The following is a 14,576-nucleotide window of genomic DNA, read 5'->3' on the forward strand; positions in this document are numbered from 1 at the left end:
ATTTATTATATTTATTATATCTTAATTTGCTAAAGAAATAATTTCTTATGATAAACAAGGCTGGATTGAAGGACATTCCTTTAGATATGACAAGTAGTTTGACATTTCAAAGCGAACTTGACACATTATCATTCACGCTTTGTATTGTGTTGGAGGCTCTTAAATAGAACCATTCCAAAGTTTAAACAGAAATAAAAAGAAAGAAGAAAGCGTTGAGATACCTTACAGAATATATAATTAAATTAATTCTGTTTGAATATTTGTTTTTCACAAAAAAAAAAAAAAAAAAATCAAAAACTAAAGAATATTAAATCTTGCATTTTATATATTTTTTCGTCTTTTTCCCTCGTAAATATAAGATTATTTAGTTCCGATACTATAAATTTCTGATAAAAAATTCTTTTCACAAAAAATATGAAAAAATAAAGGATTGTAAATCTTGCTACATAATTTTTTTTCAAATTTAAGTTTATTTAGTTCTAATACTATAAATTTATAATAAAAATTCAGTTTGATACATCTTCATTCTTTACGCTTATTTTCTTTTCCCACTCTTATCATTTTGCATTTCATCATTTCTTCCTTTCTTTTTTCCTCTTTACTTTTCTGTTCTCACATTTCCCATTATGTTTTTTCTTTCCCCCTGTTTTTATCATTTTCGAATTCTCTCTCATTACGCTTTTTTCTTTTCTTTTTGCTCAAAACATCATAAGATTCACCTTCTTAATAAGCCAATCAAATTCACAAACGATACGCACACTATAACATGTGTAAATTGTTGTTCAAGATACTATCGGGATTAACGTAAGTTTCTTCCATCACCTGGTGAGCAAATACTTTTGAGGTTAAAATCAATCAAGGAATACTATTCTCACGAGAGGCTAGGGCTGTGACGAAGAACTCTTACACTGCCACCTGCCGCTTAGTACTAAACCGAACATTTCGATCAATTAACAGCTCTATTTAACACGATTTAACCAGCTTCGTGATTGTTCTGTTTGTTCTTATACGGAGGAAAAAAATTCTGGGTAGAAATTAATGAGATTAGTTTTGATTTACGCAATCAGTATTGTTGGTCAATTACGGTTAGATCACGAGGGAGGCAGAATATTTCAGTCGTGAAATCAGTGTAGAATTATATCAAACCACCACATAATTTTTAACCACATTTTGAATTAGAATTAAGAACCTAAACATTTGTACCTAGAAAATAAGCTTTTTTCCCCCCTAGTTTTAAGAAATTAAGTCTTCATAAAATTCCGTGTAGGATGACAAGAATCATGGAAAGAAAAATTTTCTGGTACAATGACGCATGGAATTCTTGAAGAAAATGTTATTAGATTCTTGTTATCTAACATGGCTGCCGTCACGTGATTACGTCGCGGATAAACTGAAGGAGATTGAAAACCCGAAAGGGAGGAAAGAAGGAAGGGAGGGGAAGTGGGAGTGGGTATGAAGTGATCATTTTGATGTACGAAGTATGAAGTGATTTCACTTTGATATCACTGATGGCAAGCTATTTTACACAGGGCTAACCTTTAAACTTCCTTTCGTGGTGCTTATTTATTCCTATTTTTGCTGCGTGGTAGTTTTGCTTTTGCTCTTACTATTTTATTGTATGTTACTGATTATTTGCGTCCTGAATAAACTACCTTCCTACCTAAAAACCTTCTCAACAATTTTTACATAGAGTTTCTATTCATAGTGCTTTAAGGTTATATTCACCCAAGGCGAGCAAGGGGCTATCAATTTTTCAACCCCTTTTATATCACAAAGAACATCCTTAAAGGGTGTCAATAATATTATAATGTTATGTGAAATATGAAATAAAACAGATGCTATCTGGAACTCGTAGAATACACTAATCCAATGAATAGTAAATGGACTTGAGAGTGATTAAAAGAAAGAAATAAGGGATTAAACTAATACTAAATGGTTGCCAACGTTTCGGTCTTTCATTGCAGAGCTACTACTATTAGTGTTAAGAACAATACAAAATACAAACTCGTGTTCGAAAATAATTGACACCGTACGCGCACTCGTAAGTGCGCGAGGTACCCTCAAGAGAAAATAAACTTTTCATTTTCTCTTGGTACCCTATAATATTAAACTGCCACAACCTTTCCAAATCGCTTTTCTAATGGACCACGTTCTCAAAAATAACTTGGATGTGATGTATAGATGAAAATACGAAAGAAATCACACTTTTTCTCGATGGAATTTGCAGCTTTTTTTTTTTATTTCCATGTTAGCATCGCATACAAGATGATTTTGAGAAGGGTGGTGCATTGAGCTGAACTAATCATTTGGGCCTTTTTCTTTGGAAGCTTGGCTTTTACATACCGAATTTAATTTCCCAGAAATTTTTTTTTTTTAGGCTACACCTGATTGTATTTCCTCAAGTGTTACTTGGAAATATAAACATAATATTCAAGGGAATGACAGGTGGTAATAGAATAATATTGCGCTAAAATATAAAGGCCTATAATTAAGTTGAACCATGATATATCCAGATGAATAGGAATGTTACAAAAATGCCATGAAAGGTTTATTTAACGAGCTTTAAAACTAAAATCAAGTGGTGTCCTTTTTCTACGTTGTGGTTATATTCATAATGAAGTAATAAATAATGCACGTATTCTTGCTTGGTCAAGCAGAAAATACGTTAATGCTTTTTTTAATAATTTATTGAGCGCATGCGCAGCGTTTTTAGCGAAAAAATATTTTATAGATTCCCAGCTTAAAAAAATCAAATAATCTCCAATAATAATAAAGAAATATTTATTATTGACACAGAAGACTCGATCTGAAGTCCTTCATTACGAGGCAACCGAGTTTTTTCTACATCAAGTCTATGCGTAACATCAGAAAAAATCTGTTAACATTTGGTCAGCTACGATTTCAAACTCACGCCCCCTCATGTGAGCCCATACAAATTATGTCTCAAAAGCACAGTTTTTGGATCTTTTCTTACAATAATGACTATCTAGTCAAAAAACAGAAGTGGATTCAGTTAATTCAGCTATTCACGAACTGTATTATATGGTTTAGATTGAATTCTATTGAAAAACACCACTGTACTTTTTGAGTTGAATGTACGCTATTGGATGTATTTTACTTATTCATAGGAATTTGTTAAAAGTTAGAACTGTATTTTTGCTGATTTTATACGCTCATACTATCTGTTGGTCTATACATTCGCCTCTTATCTTTTCTTAGGTTTCGTAGCCTCGAAAACACGCTAGTACAGTAGTTAACGAAAGAACAGAAGATTTACGGGTCATTTAGGATGTTTTGTCACGCAGTTTACTTGTGCTATATAACTTTACTTTCTAAGAACAACCTTTTGCTTTGGAAAGAGAGAAAAAGACCGAAAAGAGCAAATATTCCAAATGTATGGGCAATTTTTTCTAATGTCCATAACTGACGATTGAAAAATGAGAACGTTGCACTGATTGTGCGATATTGGGGACCGCGATCATTATTATTTATAACACGGGGTCGGAGGATTCGGGGGGGGGGGGGGGATCACATGGTTTTTAGAAGACTGGAGGGGGGATCAGAGCTACATTGACTGATCATTCAGTAGTTATCACTAATAGAGGCTTTGCGATTACGTGACGGCAGCCATGTTATATGGCAGGAACAATACAATCGTATTAAACTACGAGGACCGGAAAATCGCTAAATCGAACGTAAAAAAAAAAAAAACAGCTCAAAATAACGTTCACTGATTTATAGCTGACGGAGTTCTGTTTTACCCGACTTAAGGCGGTGCCAACTTGTCCTAATTAGAGCTTTTGCTTTTTAATTCAATTATTACTTAATACTGCTTTCAATAAATACAATAATATATTAAATCGGGAGTTTGTGTAATGGTAGCCGAAATCGCCTCTAACGTCTGGCGTCTGGGGTTTGATTTCCAGACTCGGCAACGCTTGTGAGTGACTTTGATCAGACCATAGGTTGTTTCAGGGTTTGATCTGATTACCCGTGCAACGACTTTGATCAGCCCAGAGGTTGTTTTAGGGGTTGATTTGATTACCTGTGCCCTGACTTTGATCAGCCCAGACGTTTTTTCAGGCCGGTATCAGGTCATTTGTTTTAAAAAGACAGAATGTTTAGAGATTTTCCGAAGAATTGAAAAACTAAATTTAAAAAATCAACCTGGGTGCGGTACGTGAGGCTCGAACTAATTAATTTTAAAGCAAAAATTATGTGCTACTATGCCATAATCTTCCCTAGTGTTGAGACTCTTTCTATTGTTTTCCACCCGGACCAATCAGAATGCTCAAAAGAAACGATAGCCGCAGAGCCTCTTGCTTCTCTGCACTGACAAAGAGAAACGCAAGCTCGGGAGACGAGATTGCGTGCGCACGTGATGGTGCAAAACCTCTATTACCGGTTATGGAAGCCCTGACGCTAAAAAAACGCATATGGCTATTAGCTTCACTATAGATAACAGATCCATGTGTTGAATACTTATAATCTTTGAAACAAACGGCAAAAATGTTTTTGAGCAAAACAAAAATACTAAGATTTCCATTCCAATGCATCTTAAATGCATTTTTTTAAACAATGACCAGCGGTCGGTTGCCTGGTTACTAATCTCCAAGGCAATATCCAACCGCTGAACAATAGACAGGATATTTATAGTGGATATGAAACTGATGCGTGCGCATCTCTCTCTCTCTCTGCCTGTCTGTGTATGTATGTCTGTCTGTCTGACTTTCCTTTCTAATATAGCTGATACGGTTTTCTTTATTTAGAACGATAACCACTAGCTCGTTAATCTACCCTGTTTAATAACAATTTTTTCTATTCTTTAAGATGCTCTTTGCGGTAGGAATGGGATATTTATGGGACGCCACAAGCGATTAACTTGGAACTTAAGGCAAAAATATTGAGAGGGTTTGATTATAATGCTATTACTTTGTATAAAGTACGAGCAATTTTCAGTTATTTGCCCCTGGCCATGCTTTAATGTTTTCGGATCGAAAATTAAAATTAAGATGGGATTTGTCATTGGGCTGTTGATATGATAGCTTTGATTTTTCTTTACCAGTTCGTTTTATAGTGAATCCTGAGTGAATCCAAGGAAAGAATAATAGAAGGAAAGAAAGGAAGAATGAAAGTAAGAACAAAGAGAAAGGATTGAAGGAAGGAAAGAAGGGAGGGAAGAGTGAAATAAGAAAGGAAGGATGGAAGGAAGGATGGAAGGAGGGAAGGAAGGAGGGAAGGAAGGAAGAAAGGAAGAAAGGAAGGATGGAAGGAAGGAAGGAAGGAAGGAAGGAAGGAAGGAAGGAAGGAAGGAAGGAAGGAAGGAAGGAAGGAAGGAAGGAGGGAAGGAAGGAAGGAGGGAAGGAGGGAAGGACGGAAGGAAGAAGGAAGGAAGAAGGAAGGAAGGAAGGAAGGAAGGAAGGAAGGGATAGGGAGGAAGGAAGGAAGGAAGAAAGGCTGGAAGGAATAAAGGATGAAAGAATGGAAGGAATGAATGAAATAAGAAAGAAAAAAAGAAACAAAAGATAAGCGAATAGAAGGAAGAATCAGAAGAAAGAAAAAAGAGAAAGCAAGCGAGAAAGGAAAACCTAGAGGAAGAAAGAAGAGAGGGTTATGAAAGGAGGTATGAGGGAGGAAGGAGGAGACGAAGGAAACAAAAGCCTCACTTAAAATCACTGAATTAACGACGTCATAAAAAAGAGCATGTCCTCATGGCCATCAGTGAATTGCGCGAACAAATCACTCAACACACAATCTGCATCAGTAAAGACACCATAAGCTGCACGCATCCAACCATCGATCAGTGAATAAAACATCTTGATGCTATTAGCCTTAAATTACGAATTGTATACTGAGATTTTTCAGACGCCAAGGAAATCTAACCTGAAAGCTTTTAAAGTACGAATCACCTGATATATAGACAGCAGCTGTGACGTATATAGATGAAAGGGTTTGTCTCTTATAATTGGATCTCAAAAAGCCTTAATGGTCAATGACTGGTTATCGTGAGTAGTGAAATGAAAGTATAAGATACAAAGCTAAAAAGGCAGCAACGAAAGGAAATTTATACCTTCGAAATTTTTAACTGACTACTGATTTTTAAGAAAAAAAAAAGCGTTGATAGTTGTAATGAACTTTTTTAGCCATTTTTTTTATCAGCTATCGCTAATAATGAATAGAAGTATAAATTGAAATCAGTAGAGAAACGGAGAAAGGAGCGATAGCACAGAAAGTATTAACACAGATTTCTGCTGTTTGGCGCTGCTCTTTCATCGTTGAAAGAAATCATTTTGATCGATTTGATAAGTAAATAAATTCAGTGAATGACTGCATAAAATAATAATGACAGGGGAAAAAGAAAAGGCAATTTATAATTTCATCACGAATTCATTGTTTAGGAAGCTTTGTAGATCATTAAAAGGAATATTTATGAAAATGACATGATGCTACAAAGTATCATTGCGTCAGAATTATATGTGCTCGAAAGGTGAATTTTTCGCATGGGTTTGTAATATGCGCAAAAGTACGATGTTTACTTTTTTCACTAAACTTAGAAAAATTTATAATTTGTTTTCACAGTTTATGCTAATTATATTCCACTTAGATTAACAAACTTTCATTCGCGTATATCCGTGGCTTTGATTAGATCAGTAATCTCGGTAAGTTTGAACTTGGGGAGTAATGTTTTATGGTTATATAGAACAAAACCGAAAAATAATGAATGAATGAAGTAATGAAATTTTGATTTTTTTTTTAAAAAGGAAGTACAAAGAATAATAAAAACTGCAGCATTCGTGTGTTTATCGCATGGTAAACTCAATTAGATTAACTCTTGCCTCAATCGTCGACCGAACTCATCAAAAACATTCTCCATGAGCACTTCCTTCTTTCGAAACGAGCTCCAACTATAATCTTTATTTAATATGAATTATATTGTTCGTGTCAGGATTTTTTTCATTTTTTATTTGATTAGCTATGACGAAAGCTTCTTATTACTGGTATATAGTTTTGCTCCTTTGTGATTTACTACACGTCAATTATATAGTCTTTTTTTTCTATCTCTCTCCGGACGGCGAGTGTCAGCTTATAATTGGCTGGATTGATTAATTCTTTGGAATTCTGTATAGAAGTTAATTCAGGGAATTAGAAGTGGAGTTCAGTCGAATATTTCCACACGCTGTATGATATATTCCATTCATGAAATAATTTTGGTTTGGATTGGTTGGGTTCTAAGAAGGTCACTTGGATAATTGTACTTGGGTTTTAATTATACACTGTACACTCATGCTGTAGCGCTATGCATCTACACTATATCTTTATGTATACTTAAACTGAACACACATATATGAAGAGAGAATGAGGGAGAGAAATAAGGACAATATATAGCATGTATATAAAGACCGTAGTGAGAAAGAGATGAAAGGAAAAAGAAGAAGAAGAGCAAGGTTTGAAGCAGGGTTTTGTCTGTTGTGCTATTGTTAGTACTGGGATCACTATAGATCCAAAGCCGGTTAAGAACCTTGACTAATAAATGAGCTAAGTAGCTGTTTCCGGGCTGATCTCTTATAGGGTCCAAAGCAGTCGTTTTGATGTGTCGATGGATTGCGTATATCTGTGTTGATAGATGAGTAGATTTGTGCATAACTAATAGCGACAAGTCTTTTTAACATAACCAAGACGTCCAAAAAGCAATTACCAAGGAAAGCAAGCCGGAGGAATCGTCGCAGCCGATTTCAATTCCATTTATCGCACATAGACACAGTTTGGTACATGCTAATGAGCAGTTAAAAGAATTGCTAATGACAAGTGGTTGTGTCGCTTTTAAGGGATAAATCTCGCACGTTCTTACAGGTATCTAGTCGACCTAATAAAGACCACACGGATTTATTGGCCCTGGATCGTGGGCTGTAATAACATAACCTCGCCTGAGCGGGCAGAGTTTGTTATTCTTGACAAATGTCTGATTGAGTTTTGATTTCACGAAAAGCAACTTAGTTGATCGATATTAATTACCAAAAAACATCAGTTCTGCACCTCGGACGAAGCAGGCTTTCACTTCGAGAATAATTACGCGGGACAAAGGGACAATAGAAGACACTTTGAAAGGAAAGTCAAAGAAAGCTTGACGACAGAGGAAAACCTTGAACACCCGTGTTGGGTTGTACATATGGCTTAAGGTTTTTCACTCAGGAATATTTTCAATTGACTGACAAAGACTTCATAAATTTTCACTTATTTGTTCTGCGTTGGATTGGTTCAACAGTCACGTATTGGAAGAGATCTAAACGGCATGTACAGAATGGCAAACTCTAGTAATTTTACGACTTCTGCCATTCCTCCAAGGTCAGGCCACCCAGATCAAGTGGACTTGTACATAGTCATCCTCACCAGTGCTTTAATAGGCATTCTCATCATTCTTACCATCGCGGGCAATGTCATGGTTTTGCTAACATTTTGTTTATGTAAGGAGCTCCGTAGCATCACTAACTATTTTCTCATTTCTCTATCGATCGCTGACCTACTGACAGCTCTCCTGGCGATGCCTATATTTTTACTCTTGAGAATAACGAACGAACAATGGAATTTCCCCGGAGCTGTTGTCTTCAGAAATATTTTTGTGGCGGTGGATATTATTTGTGGTTCAGCATCGATATGGAACTTATGCCTTATAAGTATGGATCGATTCTTAGCTATCAGAATGCCTCTAAAACATATGGTCATTCTGACACCAAGAAGGGCGCAAGTTGTGATTGTCATTGCTTGGGCTCTTGCTTTATTAGTCTCTTCACTGCTCTACACTTCCTGGCCTTATAAGGTGTATCCTATAGTAACATTAAGCTTCTTTCTTCCACTTACTATCATTATTTTCTCGTACGTCAACATTTACAGAACAATGAGGAACAGGACTTTCGTGCAGAGAAGAAGAGCCGGAGCAAAGTTGAAGAGGGATTTTCGAATGGCAAAACAAATGATATTGGTAATTGGCTCTTTTATCGTTTGTTGGTTCGGCTTCTTTGTTGTCAATGTTATTTTAGCTTTGACAATTCCCGTGGATCTCGTAGTTCTCAACATCGTCAAGGTACTAACATACCTCAACTCCTGCATAAATCCTCTTTTGTTCACTTTTATCAGTCAGAAATTTAAAGTAGCGTTTTCGCAAATTTTTCATTGCCAAAAACCGAACCTTCGCAAATCGAGGTTGAACTCGAGACTAATACAAGACGAAAACAGCAGATATGGATACTCCGTGATAAACAACTCTCATTCGGCTACAAATACTGTGAATGGAACGAAAACTCCCACACCACAAGTAAAAAGACGAATACTGGCCGGAAATAGAATTTATTTGGAAAGGGAAACGACAGTTTAAAGAGTGAAAATTACAGGATTTTAATGGAAAAGAAGTAGAAGAATCGTTATCAGATTTACTGAATCCTTTAAAAGTGTATTCCATTTATCACGTTTTTACTTTCTTAATTAAACATTTCTAGATTGTCACCTGAATTGTTCTTGTTTTGTGGAGAAGGATTATTTTTATCTGGAAATCACTTAGTGCACTTGTTAATGACGTTTGATGAAGAGAAAATAAATTGGGCATAGTGATGACAAGCAACAAGGACGCCAAAGTCCTATTCACGTTGTCTTCAAGGTTTTAATTCACGCTGCCAGTGTAACTAATAATAAAAGTAATTGCAAATGAGGAAAAAATATTAAACCATAATCTCAAAGTTGGGCGGCAGTATTCCTAATAAGTTTAAATACATGCCATCTGTGTCTAGAATAAGAAATCTCGTGGGAATTAGAAATAATTGCAAACTGTTTTGAAATTGAAAAGTCTCTGTGGAGGAGAATATTTACTGTTGAATGTATAAAGTATTAAGGTAGGGAGCTGTCATCCATGTTGATTAGAAATTTCATTGTTATTTGGATAACAAAAGCGAAGATAATCGCGTCTGTGTTTATTAAGATTACACTAAAAAACAGTATTAAAGTTTAGAATGGAATAAACGTTTGAGTGTCTTTCAGATTTTTTTCTTGTGTTTAATTCATCACAAATACAACCTAATACCAAGTGCTTAAATTTGAAAGAAAATTTCTTGGTCAATAGTTCAGGGAGGATTCAGCCAATCAGAGAGCGAGTTGATCTTTAAATGAACGCAGAATATTTCTCCATGTGCTATATTAAATCTTCAATGTTTGTTTACAAGAACTTCAAATACGTGGATGACTTATTCATCTCAGTTCTATAGTGTCCTTAAATCGACAGTACGAAGTGAGATTTCGAATCCGTGGTCCGGGGGTGTGGAGGGAGATTGAGGTTGGTATTCATCCTATTTATCCAATGGAAAGGCTGTGAAAAGCGATCAAAAAGTTAAAATCGTAGGTTTAAAGTGTGCTTCAAAATTTGTCACATTTTGGCTCTTTTGAATCGTACAGCTTGGATACAATTTGGGCTTCAAAACGTAATATCTATTGTAATCGTGTACGTAATCGTAGGTTTAAAATTTGCTTCAAAATTTGTCACATTTTGACTCTTTTGAAGGGTACGGCTTGGATGCAATTTGGAATTAAAAACGTAATATGTCTTTTGTTGTTGTTTTTGTTCTTGTGTGATTCGTGCAAACTTAGCGAAAACTGATCAGAGAATTGAGAATATCAAATCCACTATGGAGAGCGAAGAAGAGAATAGACTTAAAATGAAGAGAAAGTCAATTTAGATAAGAAAGGCAATAAATAAATAAATAAATGAATAAATAAATAAATAAATGAATAAATAAATAATGATGAACGAACGAACGAACGAATGAACGAACGAATGAACGAATAAATGAATGGATGAATGAACAAATACCCTTGTTTTGTAAGACTACTGGCGAGTAACCACTGAATCACAAATCTGTAACCCACTTTTTATGATCGAATTAATGAAATCTTAAAATACAAATTTAGCCTAAAATCTCTTAAAGTTAAAGAAACGATTTTCCCGCCATTACTAAGAAAAGTGTACCGATAGTCGCAATAAATGTTTACCTAATTTTAGGCGAGTAGCCCTACCTCCCACTTCTCCAGCCACAAAACACTTAAAATATCTGATCTTATATTACTTTCATAAATGCAACTTAGGAGGGACGAATTAGGAAGCTAAAAGTGTTAATTAGTACATTCGAGAAAAAATCTGTCCAATTTGAACTTGATTTCAACCACAAAACTTAAATTACTGTCGCATTGTTAGTAAGTGAGACGAGGTCTCCTGGCAATATCGACTTTACTGTCTTCAATACAATAATCATCAACATGATTTCTACAGCCCGTCTTTACAGTTACCTAGGAACATAACTACTTTGTTTATCTACTACTCTGTCTGGTTCGGTTCAATAACCTAGATTATTCCATGCGTTCGATTCTCCCAGGAGAACTATGTTTTCGAATCGATTTATCGACACTGATCTGAACTTCTATTCATATATACTCTATAGCTTTTTGTCGCTAGAGACAAAGGATGTTTTTCAAACGATTAGACTGAACTTCATTTTCTTGTTCATTTATTTGTATTCGCTTTTTGAGTTTTTTGTTGTTTTTTTTGTTGGTTTTTTTTGTTTTTTGTTTTTTTAAAATCTTTTTGGACTTTTTTTTTGTTTTGTTTTGTTTTTGCCCTTTGATGGTTTACGACAATAGAGGTAAAACAAATATCCAAAAATAAATCCCCCAAGTGGTTTTTAAATCGCATTATTCGTATTCCTACAGAAGTTACTTTGTAAATAATAGAGATGTGCTAACTAAACATTGTGCTAAGATATTATGATGACATTTAGTCGATAACACTTGAGCAGTTTGGTGATTAGACCTGTATATCTGGGAGTCGGGTTGAGAGCTGGTATCTCTTAGATTAGATCAGAGAAAACAAATATTTTATCAGGTTTTTAAGAGGATTTACAGATATTGATCGTGAAGCCGATATTGTTGTCGTTTCCAGATTCGAAAGATCGATTTTTGATAAAGAGCTCTATAGAGGAAAGGGGATCACATGATGATAAAAAATTTATAGTATTAATTCAGTTCCTTATGAAGAAAAGAGAGAAACGAAAGAAAGATAGGAAGGGAAAGATAGAAAGGAAGGAATAATGAGAGAAAGGAAGGAAGAAAGAAAGGAAGAAAGAAGAAGAAAGAAAAAGAAAGGAAGAAGAGAGAAGAAGAGAAAGAAGAAAAAGCTGGTAAAAGGGAGAAGAAAAAGAATGAACGGAGATAAGAGATTAAGCAAACTCCCGAATCACAGCCCTCCTGACTATCCTCCTTCCCCCTGCCCCCTCACCCTCTCCCCTCCCTCCCCCTTCCCCCCTCCCTCCCTCCCTCCTCTTCCCTCTCCTCCTCCTCCTCCCTGCCTCCGTCCTCCTTCCTCCTTCCTCCCCCTCCCCCTCCCCCTCCTCCCTTCCTCCCTGCCTCCTCCTCCCCTGCCGTCCCTTAATACTAATCCGCATTGCCAAAGTCTAAGAATACAGAATAAAAAGAACACAGAAGAGAAAATCTCACATCTGCACATCTATGCTGTAACATTACTCATCTTTGGTTGCCATGGTAATTATGGAGCTAATAATTTTCTACTAAAACTCAACAGACAGTTGTTTTTTACGTTCATTGTTTAACTTAAGTGCAATGGCAACTGATTTTGATAATTAAATGCTCTAAATTCTATATTTACTTTATTTGAGGCAAGAGAAACTGAAAACTTGTTTTCTCGGTTCAGTTTGAAAGTTTTTACTGAGAAAGACGAAACGAAATCGTAAGTTACAGAAGACTGTTGATTTACAGTGGAAACTTCTAAATAACCATGCATCTCTGTGACAAAAGTGTATCTTCAAAACTTGTAAGTTCGACCCTGATGTGCAATGCGACAAAATATTCCGAGGTTGAGAAAAAGACTGGATCGAGTTGGCATCGCAGTGCATTTTAGGGGAGGAAATAGCCGCCATCTTGGAAATATGTTTCTTTGAAACAGCCCCACAATGCACTGCAATGCCACCTTCGCCCAGTTTTTTATTAACTTCGGAATCGCTAATTAAAATCTCAGAGTACTGCAGTCCTTGTTTAATATGTTAAATTGATCAAAGATATGACTGACAGCAAACTCAAACTCGTTTTCTGAACGTAATCTGAAGTCACTTTAAAAAGTCGGTTAAGTTTTCCTGACGGTGCACTGTTTCGATTGGCTTAAGCTGCTGACACACGGTGCAACATTGCATGCAACATTGCACGCAACAGGACTGTTGCAGCGTGTCTACCCCAAACTTGTTGCATGCAACGTTGCCAACAAATCTGAAGTTGAATCGAGCTCTACTCTTGCAACATTGCGCGCAACAAATTTCATCATGTAAACATAGCTGCAACATTACCTGCAACATTTTGAAATTTCCAGCCAATCAGCTTGCACCAAATTTATAACTGCTGACCAAATATCTTAACATAGCAGGCTGACACAAGCGATGTTGCGTGATTTTGTTGCAATGTGTGTCACTCCGATTCAAATTTGTTGCGCGCAATGTTGCGTGCAATGTTGCACCGTGTGTCAGCACCTTTATCCTACAAATATCTTGATCAACAATTTTCCAGTCAAGGGATAAGCTAGATTTTGAGGATTTAAAAAATTCTTTTTTCTAATTTTTTAAATGAATATTTTGGCACTAATCAGTGTCGCGCGGAGACTGGAGACGTATTTGAAAAAGAGAATCGTTTATAAGACTATCAACCAAATGGGAACAAACAATTAGCCAACTAAACAAACAAACAAATAAAACAAACAAAAACCTAAAAGTAAATCAGAAATTTTAAGAAAAAATTAAAATCGAATTAGGCTTGAGATTCAAGTCAGCCATCCAGAACCTAAACTCACTAAACCGGACTTGTCTCGGAAAGAATAATTCCTAACGATACGCGCCTACTTATCGGGACTTTCCGATAGGAATGAGACATATCATTAATATTTTTCCGACTAGAATTTCTGGTTTTAATGGTAAGCACCCCTGGAAATGTGTTAGGGAACCCCCGGGCCTGCGATGATGCAGTGCCATGACTAGCTGGTGATGGATGCCACACATCGGTGGAATTGCTCCTAGTCTTTTCCGTCTATCGAAAGCGGAGTTAGCACCTATCTAATATCATTTTCAAAGGAGGGTTATTGGCTTGAACCTAATCACGCCTCCCAGTCCCCGTCAGATAAAAGGCTGATGCGCCCATCCAATCCACCTCAGGTACATTCTTGTTCTGATACCCCAATTCTAGGGTCGGATCCAGGAAGCATCCAATCTATTTCGTGTATATTCTAATACTGATACGTCCTTCCAATCCAGCTCGTGGAGGAGGAGGAGGAGGAGGAGGAGGAAGAAGAAGAAAAAGAAGAGCCGCCACCAGAGTTCAATGCAAATACATACACCAAGATAATATATCTTTCGCCGTTTTTTAATTCGTTTTAACTCTGTACGTTTAGCCGACATGAACCGACATTCCGTTTAGCTATAATCCTTTCTTATTACTGTAGCAATTTTTGTTTTCCAATGAATCAAAATGTTTCATCTTTATACAAA

General features: G+C 36.1%; 1 protein-coding gene across 1 annotated transcript; it reads left to right on the forward strand.

Annotated features, from left to right (window-relative positions):
- The first annotated feature begins 7,834 nt into the window (after positions 1-7,834).
- LOC116305209 (histamine H2 receptor-like) lies at positions 7,835-10,027 on the forward strand. Its single transcript, XM_031715067.2, has one exon. The coding sequence runs from the start codon at positions 8,291-8,293 to the stop codon at positions 9,368-9,370; it is 1,080 nt and encodes a 359-aa protein (XP_031570927.1). The 5' UTR covers positions 7,835-8,290; the 3' UTR covers positions 9,371-10,027.
- Positions 10,028-14,576: the final 4,549 nt, after the last annotated feature.

Source organism: Actinia tenebrosa, unplaced genomic scaffold (genome assembly GCF_029948245.1).
Source record: "Actinia tenebrosa isolate PJP-AT-01 unplaced genomic scaffold, QUT_ActTen_1.0 PGA_scaffold1__47_contigs__length_23844297, whole genome shotgun sequence".
In the NCBI taxonomy this organism is placed as follows: Eukaryota; Metazoa; Cnidaria; class Anthozoa; order Actiniaria; family Actiniidae; genus Actinia; species Actinia tenebrosa.

Coding starts and splice junctions, on each gene's coding strand:
- LOC116305209 (XM_031715067.2), top strand. CDS start 8,291: ATGTACAGAATGGCAAACTCTAGTAATTTTACGACTTCTGCCATTCCT.